Here is a 22,424-nt window from a genome sequence, read left to right on the forward strand (position 1 = left end):
ACGTACTATATCAGTACTTTATCCACTTACAATTACTCGGACACTTGCAATATAATGACAACAATCAATTTCGTATTTCCAATTGCAGAACTTCGATATAAACAGGTGTCTGCTCACCTTTTTTTAATGCGGCGCCGCTTGTTGTTGTCATCAGACGTCAGTTGTCCATTGTTTCTATTTTCCTCTCTTTTCCGTCACTTCTCAGTCTTCATCACGTCGGGGTCACCAGTGGGTTGCTCTCTGGAGGGTTAGTGTGACTTGTTAGGGTGAAGGGCCTGTTTCTACACTGTAGGGAACCTAATCTAATATTCACATATTGAATTATGTTAGGGCGGCACAGTGCCAGAGACCCAGGTTCAAATCGCACCTGTGTGGAGTTTGCACATTCTCCCCGTGTCTGCATGGGTTTCCTCCAGGTGCTCTGGTTTCCTCCCACAGTCTAAAGATGTGCAGGTTTGGTGAATTGGCCATGCTAAATTGCCCATAGTGTTAGGTGAAGGGGTAAATGTAGGGGACTGGGTCTGGGTGGGTTACTCTTCAGAGGGTCTGTGTGGACTTGTTGGGTCGAAGGGCCTGTTTCCACACTAACTAATCTAATCTAATAATCTACAGTAACAGCTTAAAAAAAGTCACAACTGAATACCAGAAAAAAACAAGTTTATTGAATATGCACAAGTCAACAATCTCAAACTTTGAATGATTTGCAAAATCTTCCAAAAGAAATCTCAAAAAAAGTTGACTAAAAATTGTATACATCTAAAATTTACTTTAAAACTCACATGTGGCATTAGACAGAGTAAGAGAACTGAGTGTCACCCACATCCCAGCCTTTCAATTATTCTCTACTGGGACTGAAATAGCCAACAGTCATTTCAGAGATTTGGCTCCAGAGTCTAGCAGCAACATGTAGTTGGTGGCAAAAAAAAAAAATTCAGTTCCTGAGCCAGGAGTGATGTAAGCAAACTGGTTTCAGCTATTCTCCGCATTTAGTGGAAACATGATTTCTTGCGTGAATGCAGACCAGGATGCTCACCCCTCATGTTGAAAAAGGCCCAGGTCAACCCATGAACTGCAGTGGGGATGTGGCATTAGATGGCACACACAAGTGCCCACTCTATAACGAATCATCATGCTCATTTAAAAAGAGGCCATTGCGGACCCAGCGGAGGCCAGTCCTGGTGTGAGTTGCTATGTCTCGCTGGATGGCTGGGCTCTCTCTCATGCTGCTGGGTCTTCTAAGTCGCTCAGTTGGGGCAGGTCTGAAGCTGTGGGAAAGATAAAACTCTCCTTATACCAAGATCCAGCAAAACGAACATAACCACTCCCATTGCACTCCAATAATAGATACGGAAGTTTAGATTGCACCCCTTCCCCTCAGATATAGAGAAATTTACACATTAAAAGTGAATTCTGGACCAGCTGTGATGGCAAAAAAAAAAATGCATGTGCTATAGAGGATCCTGGTGTGTGTGCACTCAGTCATAATAAACTGGCCATTGTAGATGGTCCAATTCCAAATTAACAGGTGGAGTTGAAGTTCTGAACCGAAATGCACAAAGGGAGATGAATACAGCTCTCCCAAAGGTCAGGGGTCTGTTAATAAAATGACATCTTCACAAAAGAGAGACAGCTTCAAGAAATCTATTGAATTTAGTCACTGGGGTGGAAATATGAAATAAAAAGACAGACAAAGTACATACTTTACACTGCATTTCACACCCTGAATCCCCCCCACATGCTCATCTAAAGCCACCAGCATTGCATAAACTTTTTAGTTGAAAGATTAGGTTTTAAAATGCACCCTACTCTACAGTTTCAGATAATCATCAACTCCAGCATTCACCTGTTTTCTGGAATCACCCCGAAAACGTCAGACATCTCAGAGGCAGCAGGCAGAGAATGCCGCCTGAACTTTGAAAATTTGAAAGACGGGCTTGGAGTGTGCATTGAAGCACGCTGATATCGCCTGGACGTGCTTATCTTTTGATTGGATAAACGCGGAGACAGATTTTCTTGGTCTGGGCCTAGAGAAATGAACCAAAAAAACTGTTAAATAATAAACGCACATCCAGGCAGGTGGTTCTTACACAACTTCCTCTGACCCTATTTGACTGCAACTTAGGATCGGTGTTACCTACTCACTTCTGTTCTGATCCCAGACAGAAATCTGACGAGACATGAATTTTTTTTTTAAATAAAGAAGTTTCTTTTCTCCCCCCCCCCCATAGAAACACAAGCCTGCTGCAGATTTGGTTATAAAAAGAAAACAGAATAATAGTATTGTTTGTTTTAATAAAGAATTATTTAGAAATAATGAGAGATTTTGAAACAGTAAAATGCAATCCATTAATCCCAAAAGTATTCCTTTACATTACTCCAGAGTACTGCCATCTCTATCACATCAATAGCATTTCATCCAATAGTCACCTCAAGCCCTGATCTTAAGAATCTGATAGCTTCTCCCTTCAGTAGGGCCATAAAAAGAAACTTTTGACTGACAAAAGCTGTGGCCTCTTTAAAAGGAACTTCACCTTTAATTACTATTGGAACTGGGTTAGAAATCTCAACACCAGGTTATAGTCCAACAGGTTTAATTGGAAGCACTAGCTTTCGGAGCGACGCTCCTTCGTCAGGTGGATGCTCCTTTATCGGATGAAGGAGCGTTGCTCCAAAAGCTAGTGCTTCCAATTACACCTGTTGGACTATAACCTGGTGTTGTATGATTTGTAACTTTGTACACCCCAGTCCAACACTGGCATCTCCAAATCATGACTACTGGAACTGGAGCAGATTTTTCCCCCCAAACACAACATCTGAAGTCAAGAGACATTTAGAGCTAGAGAAAACATCTCGTACGGACTTGCAGTTGAAACTTGCTATGGTTTGTAGATGGCAAGATTATAACACACAGGAAATACTTCCTTCTGAGAGTGAAGTCTCTACACTGTCTCTGAGCAAGGCCGAAATGGTGTCAGTTTAAGATCTTCAAACAGTTGGATAGATTTGAGGGGCAGGAATTCAAAGGCTATGGAACCAGAGCAGATACAAGACGACCAGCTATGGTCTCAACTCGCTGGATAGCTTACTGCTCTTAAGTTCCTAAAAGAGCAGTGTAATTTTGAAAACAGGTGATTCTTAAAGAACTTGGAGAATTAATTTTCAAAATTTTCTTACCAAGCTGCTCTGTACAGTCCTTACTGGGCATCACAATATTCAGTCCAAGGTGACAGCTTTTTTTTTTGTAAGCAAGCACATTCAGAATCTTAGAATTAAATTCCAAAGCATACTTTTCAAAAAAAAATCTCATACTGCAACAGAGTTCATTGTAAAACTAGGAGCTTCTCAGCAAAAGGTAGGAAAATAGCAGCCCTTACTGGTCACAGCAAAGGAAGCCTGCAGTTTCCTCTTGGGTTTTGTCCTTTGATCGCGAAATGGCGTCAGGTTCAAGAACTGTTCCTTCAAGTAGAGGGCTCGTTCCTCCTCAAACTGTTTTCTCTAAACCAGTACCATTCAAAAATAGAAAAGCTAATTGGAACAAGGGTTCTTTGAGGGATTCCTGACTTTGTAATTTAAATAAGCACCAGGTTCCTCACATCCCAGTCCCCTGCCCCACCTCTCCCCCCCCCGCACTTCCCCTGTGCCCACCTCCTCCACATCCCCTACCCCCACCCCAGCACGTCCCCGTGCCCACCTCCCCCAGTCCCCCCAGCACGTCCCCGTGCCCACCTCCCCCAGTCCCCCCAGCACGTCCCCGTGCCCACCTCCCCCAGTCCCCCCCAGCACGTCCCCGTGCCCACCTCCCCCAGTCCCCCCCAGCACGTCCCCGTGCCCACCTCCCCCAGTCCCCCCAGCACGTCCCCGTGCCCACCTCCCCCAGTCCCCCCAGCACGTCCCCGTGCCCACCTCCCCCAGTCCCCCCAGCACGTCCCCGTGCCCACCTCCCCCAGTCCCCCCAGCACGTCCCCGTGCCCACCTCCCCCAGTCCCCCCAGCACGTCCCCGTGCCCACCTCCCCCAGTCCCCCCAGCACGTCCCCGTGCCCACCTCCCCCAGTCCCCCCAGCACGTCCCCGTGCCCACCTCCCCCAGTACATCCCCTGCCCACCTCTCCCAGTTCCCAGTCACCCCCTGCCCACCTCCCCCAGTCCCACCAGAGGGTCCACACCCACCTCCTGACCCAGTCGGATTGCTGCCTCTGTGAACCTCTGCCTCTCTGTCTCAAAGTTCTTTCTCTGCTCCTCAAACAATTGCAGTTCTTTATAGAACCATTCCTCTTCCTCCAGTAAATCAGAACCTCTGGTCAGGTCTTCTTTCTGAATGGTGAACTGGTCCTGGGAATACAAAAAAAAAACCCAGGAGACGGTTTAAAAAAGAAAAATCAAGAGTTGCACCTAAGTACCTTCCATGTCTGGAGTTTATCATTAATAAAAGGGTTTCATATCTGACATCCTAAAAACAAATATTCAGAGATCTGGTAGAGATTAAATCTTTCTGCCTGTAAAGATATAACAGCAGCATCAAGGCTTGCTACAATCAGTTTCAGGCAGGTAAAAGTGAGGACTGCAGATGCTCGAGATCAGAGTCAAGATTAGAGTGGTGCTGGGAAAGCACATCAAGTCAGGCAGCATCTGAGGAGCACTCTAGAGTATCCCTTGGTTTTGATCAGAAAATAAGTGGCTTAAGCCAGACCCGTCTTACTCTAGTGCCAGACCCAATAGGAACAGCTCAGATACTAGCTGTATTAGCACTGCCCACTCTCCCAACAGAAAATCAATGCTTCTGCATGTGGGTCATGAAGAACAGGAACAACTCCACTATAGCCCTTTGAAACCATCTGGAAGCTCAGTGCTCCTCGAAGCCTCTCGAAACAAGCTGTCTCAGCCAAAAAATGATTGAAAACTGGGGGAAGGCTAGAGGTTGGCTTATTATAAAATAATCTTAACATTTACTGCAATATAACAAGAATAAAAAAGGAAAAAAAATTGGTAGAAAATACAAAAATCATGCAACATTTGAAGCGTGCTCCTTGGAGTACAATGTAGCTGATGAGTATTAAAGAGTGTTCACCCATTGCTTCACCAAAGATCTCCTACCTCAAGAAGACGCTGCTGCGTGCAGATTATTTCTTTACTCTGTTCAAGCTCCAGCTTCAGTTTGGCTATTTCCTTGTCATGGTCAGTGATACTGACTACATGGTCATTCTTCCCAACCAGAGATGACTGCAACGCTGAGGGGAAAGGATCACATTGGGAGAATGGATTTATTTGGCTTGTTTATTTCACTCTGTCAAAATGCTGAAACAAAATGCCGAAAAAACTCAGCAAGCCTAGCAGCATCTGTAGAGGGGAAGTGGAGTTAAAATGGAGTCCTGAACTCAAAACATTGCCTGATTCAGTCCACAGCATGCTGCCAGATCTGCTGAGGCTCTCCAGTAACTTCTGTTAGATAACTGTTAGTTATCTGCTTCATGCCTGGGGGTTACAGTTGTAACAACAAGAGGCACCGCAGCAAGACAGATTGGAGCAATTTCTCCCCAGTGTCATTAATCTTTGGAAGTCTCCACGCCAATGTGCAGTTGAGACTGGGTTATTGAATATATTCAAGGCAGAGTTGGACAGGTTTTTAGTTGATTAAGCAGTCAGCTTAGAAAGTGGAGTTATGGCCAAAATCAGGTCAGATCAGTCATTACATTATCAAGTTGTCACACAGACTCATTGGCCCAAGTGGCCAACTCCCACACCTATTCCTCACTCTATTGCGTTCCAGCAAGGCCACTCATTTCCCATTCCAAGGTGCTCTACAGCAGACATGGAGTAGTTTACTTCAAATGGAGGCGACCGCTCGAGGGATATTAAGGAGTTAGCCATATTGATGTGTGGGTTTGGAGTCACCTAGACCAATGAGGAATGTCAGGTTTTTACCTCCCTGAAGGGAGACCCTGGTGAAAACAAAAATCTTGGTTCAAATTTATGAGCAGCTGTCTGTTTAACACTATAACCCACATTTCTAGGTTACTGGCTCAGTAACAGTCACTATACCATAATACCAGATAGAACCACCCAAGGTCAGTGTGACAGGAGAACAGCAGTAGGCCCAGTCTGCAATTCTGGATTGCTTTTTGTCAATTGACAGTAGGGTGGGAAGGGAGTGCGAGCAATATAAAATGGCAGCCAGCTCACTAGGCAGCTATTGGATGTTCAGGTTCAGTTTTCATTATCCAGCCCACAAGACAAACTGTTAAATAAGTTCAGTCTCAATCTTGGGCAGGAATTGGAAGAACAGAAACTTAGAGCCAAGGTGATGGTGTCAGGGAAAATGGGACTGAATGAACTGCTGTTCAGTGTCATGGATATGGACTGAAATGGTCACCTCTGCCTGAATAAGGTAGATTGAATTTTGTGGAAATTGTTTCCTGGAACTATTTAAAAAGGAGCTCGTGCTCAGTGCCAGTGGATGGAAACAAAGTCTTTAAACTCTATGACATGGAGGGTACAGATTTACTAGAACATTTCAAAGAGGAGGGAGCTGGGCTGAACCCAATCTCTCTTCTGCTAATTGGTGACACTGACAGCACGGCTCCGAATGGAACAAATGGCCTGAGTTACAAACAATTCACTTTAGAGTAGAGTAAGGATGACAGTGTCTCACTGGTGAAAATGGGTAATGCAGATGCTGGAGATCAGAGTGGTGCTGGAAAAGTACATCAGGTCATGCAGCATCCAAGGAGCAGGAGAATCAACGTTTCGGGCAAAAGCCCTTCATCCGGAAAGGTCTCACATTGACCTATAGTTCAGACAAATGCCAAGTCAGATTCCTAGGATGAAGGGATTGTCGTCTTCAGAAAATAAAAAGTCAAACCTATAGCCATGAATTGAGACCAATGAGAGGGGAATCTTACTGAAAGAAGGTTTGAGGGGGCTTGACAGTAGGTGCTGAGGGAAGATTTCCTCCTGTGGGAAATCTAGAACCAGGAGGTTTAAAAGCAAGGGTTTCCCATTTAAAAGGCGGGAGAAATTTATTGCAGGTCATTAACCTCTGGAATTCTCCTCCAGAGAGAAGAATGGAGGATGGGCCCTTAAACAGTTAAAGCCAAGTTGGACAGATTTTGGATGGGCAAAGGTTATGGCAGGTAAGGGCAAGAGAATGGAATCAAGCCCACCAGTCAGTCACGATCTTAGTGAACCCTCAACCCTCTGTTTCTATTTCTTACAGTCCACAAAGTGAGCAGAGGGGTCTGTTTGCTAATGACCAAAAACGAGAAGCATTTATACACATTGGAACCAGTTTTCTTACAATTTTAAAATTTGAAAATCCTGTATCACAATTGTTACAGGGGCCATTCAGCCCATTGTTCCATTCCGAGAGCTGGTGCAGACACAAAGTGAATCACTCATTCTCCCACCTTCTAACCGTGCACACTCCTCCTCATTGGAGGACTAATTCCAGTCTTGGATATTTCAAATGAAACTGAATCCACTACAAACACGGCATTCTACACTAACCATTCACTGCATGGAAACAACGTTTCCTCAAGTTACGCTTTAACCTGCTCCCCCCTCCAAGTAGGGGCGGGGTTCCGGACCTCATGATTTGGAATCGCTCATGTCTTAGCTATTTTTCCTCTTAGAGAAGCCAGTGGTCTTAACTTCTCCAGTCTGGTGCAGTACCCAGGATTGACCACAATGTCCCCAGTACAGCCGCCAGAAAAAGACAGAGCCAAGAACTTTACCCATGACTCCAAGTTTTGCCATGTGATCCTTTAAGGTGTTCCACTGCTTTTGAACACAGTCTGTAAGATGCCCTCTCGTTGCTTCCTGGGACTCACTGACGCTAGTTTCTTCCTCCTAGTTTCAAAAGCAGTCAACACAAGATTTCAGAACTTAAGTTATTTCTTTAAAAAATGCCATAAATAATATGACTTCAGCTGGAACTTCTTTAAAACTGAATGTTTGCAGATGTCAGATCTGACTCAAAATGCTGAACACAGTCAGAGAGCCAGGGAGTCAGTGACATACAGCACAGAATCACACCCTTCAGTTAAACTCGCCCATGCTGACCAGATAAGATAAGTTAATCTAGTCCCATTTGCCAGCACTTGGCCCATATCCCTCCAAACCCTTCCTATTCACACCCATTGCAGATGCCTTTTAAACGCTGTAATTGTACCAGCCTCCAACACCTCCTCTGGCGGCTCGTTCCATATCCGCACCACCCTCTGCATGAAAAAGTTGCCCCTTAGGTCCCTTTTAAATCTTCCCTCTCACTACAAATCTATGCCCTCTAGTCTCTCACTAGAGATGCCACCAGACCTGCTGAATCTCTGAAGCAATTTTATTTTAAGTTTCAGATCTCTGACACTCAGCATTTGGTTTTGTCCAATGTAGTTGAGTTGAGTGAGCAATGCTCTGAAGAGTAGACAGAGCAGTATCTACAGCCCAAGAACATTAGAAACTATTGAAGGTCACTTGCAATGTTGCTGATAATTGCATGATAAAACTCTAAATACAATGTTAACAATTGTTTAGTTATGCAAAAAGGAGAAGGAACATGAATTCATACAGTTTAACAGTACCCAAGAGAAGATTATGTTGTTATGTTGTTTGATGACCTTTCAGAACAGCGCTAAAGATAAAAGGTCACAAGCATGAAACATTAAAATATTTCACGCTTTACAGATGCTGCCTGACATACCAAGTATTTCTTGCATTTTGTTTTTAAATTTCTAGAATCAGCAGTATTTTGGTTTTAAATTAATTCTCATGCCATCAAATGCACTTAACGGGTGTGAACTACTTTTGTAGCCTCATTACTTTAACTGTTTGGCAGCTAATGTTCCCACAGCAAGGTCCCATCAATAACTAGTTATATCCTGCTTGGGTGTCATGAGTTGGAGTGTTGGTCAGGAAACAAACTCCCCAATTTAAGATATATTGTCCTATAATCCATTACGTTCACCTGAGTCTGATTCAGGAGAGCAGTTTAATATCCAAGATATTAAGGCTTACACAAACAATACAATGGTTTCAGTTCCGCACAAGAGTATCTATTGTTTATTTATAGTATCACAGGAAGCTCTTTGATGGTGGCCTTAACTAGACCGAAAACATCCCCTCTTCAGCACAAAGAATGGAAGGACAGTGAGGCACAAGAATATGGATCTCCACTTCAGTCTCGCTATAAACAGAAATCAAATGCCCTGGTTAGTTTATAGATTAAGGACCCCACCATGTGTCGTTATATAAAGTAGAGGGGTCCTTCACCTCATTCTGAAATACCTCAGATCCAGCTAGGCAAAGTAGGATCCAATTAAACCCAGTTGGTGAAACTGTATTATAACACCACTGTTAGTTTCAATACAAAGCCACGTACTTACCACAAGTGGCTGAAGAGAATTGGCTTTGCAAAGATCGTCAGGACTGAGAAACCCACTAATCTCTCTCTTCATTTGGTTCAGAACCCTCATCAGCTCTGCATTGTCCAACACCAGCTCCTGGATCTGAGCCTCGTAGTTTGTTGCAAGCACTTTGTACATTTCCTCTTCTCTCCTGTAACACAGAGCAGACATCGAGTTAAAAACCAGATACTGCAGCATTCAGAAGACATCCAGACAAGCGCCATCTGTTCCATTGCCAATATCAAACAAGGCATAGGGTTTGACATTGACGTTGGGTAACTAACCAAGAGCAAACCCACAGTTAGAGCCTCCTAATTCAGGTCAAACTCTGCATCAGTAAGTGCCTTCACAGAATACCGAATTTCTGAACCTTCCCAACCCTCCACAGAGAGAGAGTCTCCAGGGGAACAAAGGGTGGAATTGGCAGGAGGCTGGAGTGCACAGTTATCTGCTCTCATGGAATATAGCAAAATAATCCAGGAAATATTTTTAAAAAGTCAGATTCCTAGACCCAAAGACGTGTCTGTTTCCCCACTCTCTCCTACCTAGTTTGCAAAAAAATCATGACTAAAAGTAGCTAAACAAGAGTTTTGAGAAGATTTGTAGCTCAGGTCGAGGTTCTGGATGTAGGTTTGCTCAGCCTTCCAGATCAGTGAGCAAGGAGAAAGTGAGGACTGCAGATGCTGGAGATCAGAGCTGAAAATGTGTTGCTGGAAAAGCGCAGCAGGTCAGGCAGCATCCAAGGAGCAGGAGAATCGACGTTTTGGGCATAAGCCTGACTCCTGAAGGGCTTATGCCCGAAACGTCGATTCTCCTGTTCCTTGGATGCTGCCTGACCTGCTGCGCTTTTCCAGATCAGTGAGCAAACCTACATCCAGATAAACAAGACACTGAGTCTGGCCACCAGGGGTTGAAGTGCATATTCAACTCCTCTTCCACCACATCACAGTTGCCCCCTCTGCAGTCATTAACTTGTGCAAAGCAATTAAACTGTCCTGGATTCAAAATTTACTACTGGTCATTGCCAGTCATACAGCACAGAAACAGACTCTTCAGTCCAGCTTGTTAAAGTTTCCCAAACTAAGCTAGTCCCATTTGCCTGCATTTGGCCCACATCCCTCTAAACCTTTTTATTCCTATACCTGTCCAAATGTCTTTTAAATGTAACGGTACCTGCATCCACCACTTCCTCTGGTTGTTCACTCCGCATACCAACCATCCTCTGTGTGAAAAAGTTGCCCATCAGCACTCAAGTCCTTCTCCTCTCATCTTAAAGAAATGTCCTCTAATTTCAAACTCCTACTCAAGGGGAAAAAAAAAAATTGGCTCTTCACCTTTTCCATGTCCTTCAGGATTTTAGAAACCTCTAAGGTCACCCCTCAACCCAAGCTCCAGAGCCTCAAACCCTCCATTTCCAGCAACATTCCGGTCAATCTCCTGAACCCTCTCCAATGTAATAATATCCTTCTGTAACAGGGTGACCAGAACCGCACCCCTCACTCCCAAACAGACTTCACCAATGTACCGTACTGGCAGGCATACCAAACATCTTAACCACCCTACTTGTGATGCAACTTTCAAGGAACTATATACCTTAACCTAGAGGTCTCTGTTCAACACCACTACTCAGGGCCCAGTGATTAACTGGGTTAGTCCCACCCTTGTTCATTTACCCAAAAAACCCAACCCCATGCATTTATTAAAGTTAAACTTCATATGGCACTCATCAGGATCAACATTCACACAGAGCACTTGGACAATTACTTTTACACTGCTTCATTACCAAATCTAACCAGCAAGACACACTGCAGAATCACATGGGAATCTGTTCAAAGTACCTCACACCTTCGTACGGAAATCTGTTACTGATTAGTTTAGTCAGGAAGATAGGGTCTCATTCAGTTTTTGGTTTGACAGAGTAAAGAGACAGTAAATCCCACCTCAGTTCAGTCTTGCCTGTTCTCCATAAGGGGCGCCTTCCATCTGATCGTCCAATGTGATTCAGGATATCTATAGCTGTGGAACATCGAGAGCAAGGAGCGTGAGTAATTAATGGCAGTTAGAATTGCAGTGCTGGCGAGTGGCGGGTTTCTCAAATAAACGGAGGCTCTGTAAAAGCAGAGTATTACAGTCCCGTTCCCTGTGGCAACAAATAGCTCAGCTTCTGTTTGAAACACTAAGACCCAATGGTGAAAGTTGCAGCAGAATTTTCAAAGTCTTTTTATCCCCACCATCTCTAACTGCCCTAAGTTATTAAAACATTTGGTTGTTAGGGAATCATACAGGATGTATTAGGATACACCAGTAACATCTGGGACACACACACACACACACACACACACACACACACACACACACACACACACACACACACACAGTCTACTCCCTGCCCTTAGCATTCAGTAGCATTACCATCACTGAATCCCCCACTATCAACACTGGGTGTGGGGGTAGCATTGAACAGAAACTCAACTGGACTCATCACAAACAGAGGCTACAAGAGCCAGTCAGAGGCTAGGAATACTGTGGTGAGTAACCCACCTCCTGACTCCCCAAAACCTGTCCACCATCAACAAGACACATTAAGAGAGAGAGTGTGATGAAATGCTCCCCAATTACCTGGTAATAGTGCAGCCCCAATACCACAAGCAGCATGACACCATCCAGTACAAAGCAGCCCACTTGATTGGCACCACATCCACAGGCAACCACTCCCTCCACCATAGTCCACGCTGCTACTGAGTGTCAATCTACACGATGCACTGCAGAAGTTCAAAAGATCCTTAGACAGGACCTTCCAAACTCAGAACCACTTCCATCCAGAAGGACAATGGCAGCAGATACATGGGAACACCACCGCCGACAAGTTCCCCTCCAAGCCACTCACCGTCCTGACTTGGAAATAATATCACTGGGACAAAATCTTGAAACTCCTTCCCTAAAGTCTTTGTGAGTCAACCCTACAGTTGGTTAATTGCAGCAGTTCAAGGAGGTAGCCCACCCCCACCTCCAAGGGGCAACTAGGGATGGGTGGTGAACACTGTTGGATGGACTAGCATTTATGTCAGGTCCCACAAGTACGTACAAAACACCCACAAACCGTTGTACTGCCTAGGATTCCCTGCCCGTCATGTTGCTATTCACATTTGCTCCTCCGCAGATTAAAGAGGAATAGTTCCACTCTCTGTGGCAGAAAGTTAGGTTCATGTAGTTTCCCTCCAATAAAATCAATGGATGTTAGAAACAAAACAATTGCCAACATTTTTAAAAACATTAAATTAAGGTGATCAGGCTTTAACAAGACAACTTAACAAGACAAATTTAAGTTCTTGGATCACTGGGGTATATTTTGTGGTAAGCATAAATTCTACAAGAGAGACGGTTTGATGGGAAGGGTGAGAGAAGTAATAAATTAAAAATACTATACATGAATGCACGAAGCATTAGACATAAGATGGATGAGCTTGAGGCTCTTTTGGAAGTTGGCAGATACGATACCATGGGGATAACTGAGACGTTGCTTCAAGTGGACAGGGCCTGGGAAATGAATATTCAAGGCTACACATGCTATCGTAAGGACAGACTGACGGGCAGAGGGGGTGGGGTGGTCATGTTGGTAAGGGATGATATTCAGACCCTTGCGCGGGGGGACCTAGAATCAGGGGATGTAGAGTCAGTGTGGATAGAGCTGAGAAATACTAAGGGTAAAAAGACCCTCTTGTGAGTTATCTACAGGCCCCCAAACAGTAGTCTAGATGTCGGATGCAAGTTGAACAGGAGCTGAAATTGGCCTGTCGCGAAGATGTTACTACAGTTGTTATGGGGGATTTTAACATGCAGGTAGACTGGGAGAATCAGGATGGTATTGGGCCTCAAGAAAGAGACTTTGTGGAGTGCCTCAGAGATGGATTCTTAGAGCAGCTAGTGCTGGAGCCGACCAGGGAGAAGGCAATTCTGGATCTGGTATTGTGTAACGAACCAGAATTGGTCAGAGACCTCGAAGTGAAGGAGCCATTGGGAAGTAGTGACCATAATACATTAAGCTTCAATCTGCAATTTGAGAGGGAGAGGGTACAGTCAGAAGTGACAGTACTTCTGTTGAATAAAGAGAACTATGGAGCAATGAGGGAGGAGCTGGCCAAAGTTCAATGGTGCAATACCTTAGCAGGATGACTGTGGAGGAACAATGGCAGATATTTCTGTGTATAATGCAGAAGTTGCAGGATCAGTTCATTCCAAAAAGGAAGAAAGATCCCAGGAGGAGGCATGGGTGGCCATAGCTGACGAGGGAAGTTAAGAAACATATGAAGTTAAAAGAGAAAAAGTATAACATAGGAAAGATAAGTGGGAAAACGGAGGACTGGGAAGCTTTTAAAGAGCAACAGAGGATTACTAAGAAGGAAATACGCAGAGGAAAAATGAGGTACTAAGGTAACTGGCCAATAATATAAAGGAGGATAGTAAAAGCTTTTTTAAGTACGTGCAAGGCAAAAAAATGGTTAGGACTAAAATTGGGCCCTTGAAGACAGAAACAGGGGAATATATTACGGGGAACAAAGAAATGGCAGAAGAATTGAATTGGTACTTCAGATCGGTGTTCACTGGGGAAGACACAAGCAATCTCCCTGAGGTAACAGTGGCTGAAGGACCTGAAATGAAGGGAATTTATATTTGCCAGGATTTGGTGTTGGAGAGACTGTTAGGCCTGAAGGTTGATAAGTCTCCGGGGCCTGATGGTCTACATCCCAGGGTACTGAAGGAGGTGGCTCGGGAAATCGTGGATGCGTTGGTGATTATTTTCCAGAGTTCGATAGATTCGGGGTCGATTCCTGAGGATTGGAGGGTGGCTAATGTTATACCACTTTTTAAGAAAGGTGGGAGGGAGAAAGCAGGAAATTATAGACCAGTTAGTCTGACCTCAGTGGTGGGAAAGATGCTGGAGTCTATTATAAAGGATGAAATTACAGCACATCTGGATAGTAGTAACAGGATAGGACAGAGTCAGCATGGATTTATGAAGGGGAAAATCATGCTTGACTAATCTTCTTGAATTTTTTTGAGGATGTAACTCTGAAGATGGACGAGGGAGATCCAGTAGATGTAGTGTACCTGGACTTTCAGAAAGATTTTGATAAAGTCCCACACAGGAGGTTAGTGAGTAAAATTAGGGCGCATGGTATTGGGGGTAAAGTATTAGATTGGATTGAAAATTGGTTGGCTGATAGGAAACAAAGGGTAGTGATAAAAGGCTCCATTTCTGAATGGCAGGCAGTGACCAGTGGGGTACCGCAGGGATCCATTGTGGGAACGCAGCTTTTTACAATATATGTTAATGATATAGAAGATGGTATCAGCAATAACATCAGCAAATTTGCTGATGCTACTAAGCTGGGTGGCAGGGTGAAATGTGATGAGGATGTTAGGAGATTCCAGGATGACCTGGACAAGTTAGGTGAGTGGGCAGATGCAGTTTAATGTGGATAAATGTATGGTTATCCACGTTGGTGGCAAGAACAGGAAGGCAGATTACTACCTCAATGGAATTGATTTAGGTAAAGGGGCAGTACAGAGAGATCTGGGTGTTCTTGTACACCAGTCAATGAAGGCCAGCATGCAGGTACAGCAGGTAGTGAAGACGACTAATAGCAGCTGGCCTTCTTAACAAGAGGGATTGAGTATAGAAGCATAGAGGTGCTTCTGCAGCTGTACAGGGCCCTGGTGAGACCACACCTGGAGTACTGTGTGCAGTTCTGGTCTCCAAATTTGAGGAAAGACATTCTGGCTATTGAGGGAGTGCAGCGTAGGTTCACAAGGTCAATTCCTGGAATGGCGGGATTACCTTACACTGAAAGACTGGAGCAACTGGGTTTGTATACCCTTGAGTTTAGAAGACTGAGAGGGGATGTGATTGAGACATATAAGATTATGAAAGGATTGGACACTGTGGAGGCAGGAAACAGGTTTCCGCTGATGGGTGAGTGCCGAACCAGAGGACACAGCTTAAAAATACGGGGTAGACCATTTAGGACAGAGATGAGGAGAAACTTCTTCACCCAGAGAGTGGTGGCTGTGTGGAATGCTCTGCCCCAGAGGGCAGTGGAGGCCCAGTCTCTGGATTCATTGAAGAAAGAGTTGGATAGAGCTCTCAAGGATTGTGGAATCAAGGGTTATGGAGATAAGGCAGGAACAGGATACTGATTAAGGATGATCAGCCATGATCATATTGAATGGTGGTGCAGGCTCAAGGGCTGAATGGCCTACTCCTGCACCTATTTTTTTATTGTAAATAAACAGTTAACTGAAACCAGAGCCTTAAGTGACAAAACAGAATCAACCTGACTCACTCCCTATCCACACAATTTCACCAAAGTGCCCTGGATTTTCTGATTTTAACCCATTTGCAGCATGCACAGTATTGCACACTCAAATGAATTGCCCAGAATAGTTCCCAGGTTTCAGATCCACCTTTAATTGACACATGGGCAAAAAACACTGTCTCTACAGCATGTTACCTCCCAGATCCAAACACAGGAGGCGTTTGAACTGTGCAACTGATGGGTGATGGGAAATGTGAACCCTCCAATTGAAGTTTTGCACTTCTTTACCCCCATCCCACCTCCAAACCAGAATCAAAAACAGACTTACCAATTCTCTTATCCTTTTTGTCTGTCAGGTGGTGATTCATCTTCTCCTTCAGTTTGCTCAGTTCCTGCTCCTTCCGTTTCAGCTCATGAAGATACTGAGCTGCCCGACTTGCAATGACACTCTGTAACTTCACCACCTGGGAGTGAGAGATGGACGTGTCACTAACCCACCATTTATCAGCTCAGTATGGCTATAGGTGCAAAGGCCCTACATTCCAGAATTCCCCCTTTTAAAAAAAAAAAATCACCTAGGTCAATCATTTAATCAGCCGTTTAAATACCTCTGGGGTGACATGGTATTAATTTTATTTGATAATGTGGTTGCAAAGCACCTTGAAGTAATTTATTGCATAGACATGATTTTTTTTGTTGCCTCAAGTGGTTGCAAGTCAGCCAAGTTTCCTGAAGATTTAACATACCTGGGGCTAACGGGGAGAAAGCAGAAGCACACAGAGGCCCTGTGCTCACCCAATATCCACATGACCCAGTAAATCACCATACAGCAGTCTGGACTGATATCCAGTGGTACCCCTAATATCCTGATCTTGCTTAAACAGACAGTAGTAACCATGCAATCTTTCCTCATCCTCAAGAGGTGGGCCCAGCTATCAGCACAGACCCAAGATTTTGCTGGTGTGACTGTATTCACTTAGCAATTGCTGTACTGAGGGGGAGAAACAGTCATGAAGGCAAAGTAGCGCCACTTATTCTAAAATGGCTGCTAAACACTAGTCACCTGACTTACTGGATCTAACCATAAGGACAGATCTGTACAGCACAGAAACAGACCCTTCAGTCCATGCTGGCCAGAAATCCCAAATTCATTTCGTCCCATTTGCCAGCACTTGTCCCAGATCCCTCTAAATTCTCATTCATATATCCATCAAGATGCCTTTTAAAATGTCCCAGCTTCTACTACTTCCTCTGGCAGCTCATTCCATACACGCATCACCCTCTGAGAAAAAGCTGCCCCTTATGTCCCTAGTCCTTTAGGGATCTATTACTCTTCACCCCTCCCAACAAATCAAACACCATATATTTCACCTTTACTCATCTCTGGTCACATGGAGCAGCAGTAGTTAAGGAGAGAGGTTGTGTTTGATCACTGGTTTTAAATTAACACTGACAGTTGATCTTACCTCCTCCTTCTGGCTCTTCAGCTGGTTATTCAAATTCCTGATGCTCTTCTGTCTTTGCAGCTCCTTTGTTTGGGAAGCAGCAATTTCCTGCTCCAATGCTTCCACCTGTTGCTGTTTGGAAAGAACATCCAACCAAACCATCAGCCTAGTGTATGGACTCAGAAGGACAGAAATTTCAGAGTTACCGGACCTACTAGCCCTTCAAGCAGGCTGTTTCCCAGATTGCCGAGTGTGGCGTGGAGGAAAGGGGGGAGGGGGGACAAACAGCACCTTTGTTCATCAGATCCTCCTTCCCAGAAGGTTGGCTGTTGTTGACCTCCCATCTGTCCCCTACTGTCCTTACTCACTCCACAAGAGATTATCAACTGCATCCAGCTGATATCAAAAATCAGTATTTCCTAATCTGGTTCCCTCTACATTTCCAAATGTTAACTGTCCATCTACCACCCACTACGAGTCACAGTCAGCATGAAAACAGACCCTTGGGTCCAACTCATCCACGTCCACCTAAATTCATCTAGTCCCATTGGCCAGCACTTGGCCCGTATCCCTCGAAACCACCCGGATGCCTTTTAAATGTTGTAATTGTACCAGCCTCCGCCACTTCCTGTGGCAGCTCATTCCATACATGCGCCACCCTCTGCAGGAATACATTGCCAAATAGATCCTTTTTGGGCGGCACGGTGGCTCACACTGCTGCCTCACAGCACCAGGGTCCCAGGTTCGAGTCCAACCTTGGGCAACTGTGTGGGGAGTTTGCACGTTCTCCCTGTGTCTGCGTGGGTTTCCTCCCACAGTCCAAAGATGTGCAGGTCAGGTGCATTGGCCATGCTAAATTGCCCATAATGTTAGGTGCATTCGTCAGAGGGAAGTGGGACTGGCAGATTACTTGGCGGGTCGGTGTGGACTTGTTGGGCCAAAGGGCCTGTAGGTAATCTAATCTAATTTAAATCTTTCCCCTCTCACCCTAAACTGATGTCCTGTAGTCTTAGACTCCCCACCCCAGCGAAAATACATTGGCTATTCACCATATACATGCCCCTCATGATTTTGTAAACCTGTGTGAGGTCACCCCTCAGCCTCTGACGCTCCAGGGCAAACAGCCACAGCCTGTTCAGCCTCTCCCTATAGCTAAAGCCCTCTAAACCTGACAACATCCCTGTAAATCTTTTCTGAACCCTTTCAGGTTTCACAACATCCTTCCTATAGCAGGGAGACCAGAATTGCACACAATATTCCAAAAGTGGCCTCTCCAATGTCCTGCACAGCCACAGCATGGCTTCCCAACTCCTACTCCATGAACTGACCAATGAAGGCAAGCGTACCTAATACCACCTTCACTATCCTATCTAACTGTGACTTCACTTTGAACTATAAACCTGCACTCCAATGTCTCCTTGTTTTAATGACATGGACAAAATATTGTCTTTGATAGTATGCATCAATTTCCTCATTTCTCCAATCATTTCCACCAGTTATTTACTGGTTAATCCACCTGCTGGTAAAAGCCATGGAGAACAGTGATATCTCCGATTACCAGTCTGAACTTCATCTCACCGCCGTACCCTTTAATAGAAAGAAACAGACTGGCCATGCTGAATTCGCAGTCCAAGAGAAAACTTTTGTGAGCTGGGTGGAAGCAACACCGACGCTTCTTAGAGTTAGTCGCTCTATACAAAATGGGAGGAAGACAATTTAGTAAGATCCCCCTTCATAACGACTAAATCACCATCTGGGGAAATGCACCACCCTGGAGTGCAGTGAGTAATGGGACAGAATAAATTGTAGGAGATTGACAGATTTTCATTAACAATGGATGAAAGAGTTAGGGAGAGTGGATAGAGGTTGAGGTCGAGATGAGATCAGCCAAGAGTGTACTAAATGATGGCGCAGGATCGAGGGGCAGAGTGGCCTATTCCTGCTCCTAGTTGTGATATTCTTATCACTCCTTTAGACAGAGGAGCACAGCAGAGGCACAGGGCTGGTGAACTACAGATTCCTTTCTGTTGCTTTGAGGATAATGTGTAAATGCTCACATTTTGTTTACAATTAACCACAGCAACTCCATTTATTAGCATGCAGCAATAAAACTGCTCAAAACAAACACATTCGTGATATTACAAGCCTCAGTTCCTTCCAGTGCAACTCACCTGCAGTTTCAGCTGGCTGTTTTTCAGACAATCCTGCTCACTGAAAGACTTTAAACGCTCCATTTCTAATCCATTTACCTTTGTTGCATTTTTCCGGTAGAGATGCAGCAGGCTATACACAGTGTTTACGAGAGAAACGAGGCTAAAACTTGGCATTGGATTCTCCTCAAAACTATCGAACAAAGCAGGAAGACCCAGTTTATTCAATTCCTGGAATATTTAGGAGACAGTCAATATTTAAATCAAAACCAGCTCCTCAAATTTAAGAAATTGGGGAATGGCCAAAACGATTGGCCCACATAAACAATATGCAGATCCAGGATGGTGTAGACAAGTAATCAATACAAGCATTAACCAGGTAACTTTACAAGTATTATAAAAAGGAGAAGTGCTGTTGGAACTGCCTAAACTCCAAACAGGAAAGTGAACAGTTAGATCATATATATATCCTAGAATACAAAACACAAAAGCATGACATTCCAGGTCAAAATGAAGTTATACATTATCAGATGAAATAAGCAAGGGCATTTAGAAACAAAGTTTAAAGGGACAAAAAGAAACCACTTGGTCCATCATGCCTACACCAGCAGACACTTAGGCATGCTGATCAATTCACTGATCAAAATGAATCACAATATAGAGGCAGGAAGCACTGATCTATTGTGGATGTGCCTTCCTCAGTAGAATACTAGCAATGATCGAGAGATTACTCTTGCCTTTTACAAGATGAATATAAAATGACATGGAGATAGTTGAGATCCATATGTTTGAACGTGGGTTGAGAAGCTGGCCTCAAACAGCTAATGACGTGTGCGAGTCAGAGACCTGGGCTCTCATCCTTCAGCAGTAATATTAACAGTCTGACAAGGAAGACAATGAAATAGCAGAAGTGGCTAGGGGAAAAGCCACAGAGTTATAAATCTTATTTTCAGGATCTGCTAACCTTCCCAGAACATTCATAATGAAGTTCCATAAAAATCCAAAACTTACATTTATCGTATTGTACTTCCTACGCTGTAGGTGTCACATGCCAAGAGACCATTTCCTTGCTTCCCCAGGACAGAAGCCCAATATAACCACACACAAGTTCTTGATGTCTACTGAGTGGAACTGCATGCCTTGACCTTTAGATATTTTCTAATGAGCCTATTCAAAGATGCTATTACACACCTCTGGATTCAAGTTTCACATGCATCAGGCTTCCTGGCTCATAATCTTGAGGCAGGATTAACAGAGAAAGGAAATAAAGGTTAAAGCCCTGGGATGCATTTTATTGCTGGGTAAAAATTTTACATCCTTATTTTTACTTTAAGTCTGGTATCCAAGCAGAAACCAATGGCTTCTTGGAATATTTCACAATTCTAAAGATCTGTATTTTCACAAAATCAGTCATACTTCAGCCTACCTTGCTTAGGTACGAGACACACTCATCAACATTGTCACCCCAGCAGAAAGCATTTTGACTGAACAGGTTTGGAAGTGCCAGCCCTGGGGAACAGTGCAGTGTGATGGTGCTGGCAGGGGAGAATGGTGAAGTAGATCTCAGGACAAAGCTCTTCGCATCTGTGGACAGATTTATTTTTAAAAGGAGGTTTCAATAGCTCCACTTACCTAAGAACCCCATCCCACATCATGATCGATTTTACAGCCAAACTGAATCAAGGCAGGGTGACACAAGAGTTAACCAAGAGGGAGGTAGTCTAAAATGCATTGCACCATTCTGGGGCCCCTGTAGTTTACCTTTGAGCAAGTTTTGCCAATTGATGCTCAAATCCTGATAGATCTCTTTCCAGTTTGCCACCTCCACTAACCAGGGATACTAGTATCTTCAGTGCTAACACTGAGTTACGAGTCGAAGTGGAAACTCCCTAATAATAGTGATCAAAGAACAATGACCAATTGTGGGAGCTTGCTGTGCACTAGTTAGCTGCAGTGCTCCCCACATTATAACAGAAACCACAGTAATAGAAGAATGAAATGCTTTGGAAAACCCTGAGATTATGAAAAGGTGCTATAGAGGGGAGATGATGGTCTCATAGCATTATTGCTGGACTATTAATCCAGAGACTAACAATGTTCTAGGGACCCAGGTTCAAATCCTGCCATGGCAGAATTTAAATCCAATTTTAAATAACATAGATTAGGAGTCTACTGATGACCATGAATCAATTTCCAAATGTTGGAAAACCCCATCTGGTTCCTTAATGCACTATAGGGAAGGAATCTACCATTCTTAGCTGGTCTATCCTACATTTGATTCCAAACCCACAGCAATGTAATTCACTCTGAACAATTCAGGATGGGCAATAAATTCTGGCCTGGTCAGTAACATCCACACCCCAGAAGTGAATATATTTTTAAAAATACGAGGTCTTTTTACACACCATGGATTGGACAAAAAAAAACTCACCAGGGGATTTGCCAACTTCAGCTGTAGACACAAACTTCCAGTCACCCATCTCGCTAATGGGTATAAAAAGTTCTCTGAGAAAGAAGAGAATGTTTATTGAATGATTATTATGGAAAGTCATTATAAAAACAGAGACATGTAAAAGTGACCGAGAGCATTTACATTAATAAAAAAAAATGCTTCAAAAATTCAACTTCTGTTTCACCATTTCCCTCTTATATCGCTGGGGTGGGGAAAGGAGAAGGCTAAACTTACTCAGCGTATTAGTGCTTCACTCAATCACTTTAAACGTTTCATACAATGCCCTGCTTTGACTAATTAACCTGAGCCCAGATTGTCCTCTGCAGCGACGCCCTGGGTTTTAAATCTCCCTCCACAACATTGACACCGCCCATTGGACTGCACCCACCACCCAATCAGAAGCCGTACCCAACAAGGCTCTAGCCAATCGGAAGGACCCTCGTATTGCGCATGCGCACAACTCCGGAGGTGTTCTGGGAGTTGGAGTTTTCTTGGACCCGAACGCTGCATTAACACTGCCCCCCCTGGGCTGGAGGGCCATTCACCATGGAGCAATACTGACCATGGTGAAACACTCAGCATGGAGGGCCTCTGAGCATGCAATATCTCTGATCATGGAGGGCCACTGATCTTGCAGCAACACTCACCACGGAGGGCCTTTGAGCATG

General features: G+C 44.2%; 1 protein-coding gene across 1 annotated transcript; it reads right to left on the reverse strand.

Annotated features, from left to right (window-relative positions):
* Positions 1-646: 646 nt before the first annotated feature.
* LOC122547114 (afadin- and alpha-actinin-binding protein B-like) lies at positions 647-22,074 on the reverse strand. The gene is made up of 14 exons (XM_087983140.1): positions 21,991-22,074; positions 21,736-21,809; positions 20,731-20,888; positions 19,326-19,535; positions 17,176-17,286; positions 16,038-16,173; positions 11,333-11,408; positions 9,372-9,543; positions 7,728-7,842; positions 5,092-5,225; positions 4,168-4,329; positions 3,375-3,495; positions 1,844-2,024; positions 647-1,265 (listed from the first exon to the last, which is right to left on the reverse strand). The coding sequence occupies exons 2-14, from the start codon at positions 21,782-21,784 to the stop codon at positions 1,115-1,117; spliced, it is 1,776 nt and encodes a 591-aa protein (XP_087839266.1). The 5' UTR covers positions 21,785-21,809; positions 21,991-22,074; the 3' UTR covers positions 647-1,114.
* Positions 22,075-22,424: the final 350 nt, after the last annotated feature.

The sequence above is a fragment of the Chiloscyllium plagiosum genome, unplaced genomic scaffold (genome assembly GCF_037043375.1).
Source record: "Chiloscyllium plagiosum isolate Xiang-an unplaced genomic scaffold, Cpla_swu_hap1 HiC_scaffold_45, whole genome shotgun sequence".
Classification (NCBI taxonomy): domain Eukaryota; kingdom Metazoa; phylum Chordata; class Chondrichthyes; order Orectolobiformes; family Hemiscylliidae; genus Chiloscyllium; species Chiloscyllium plagiosum.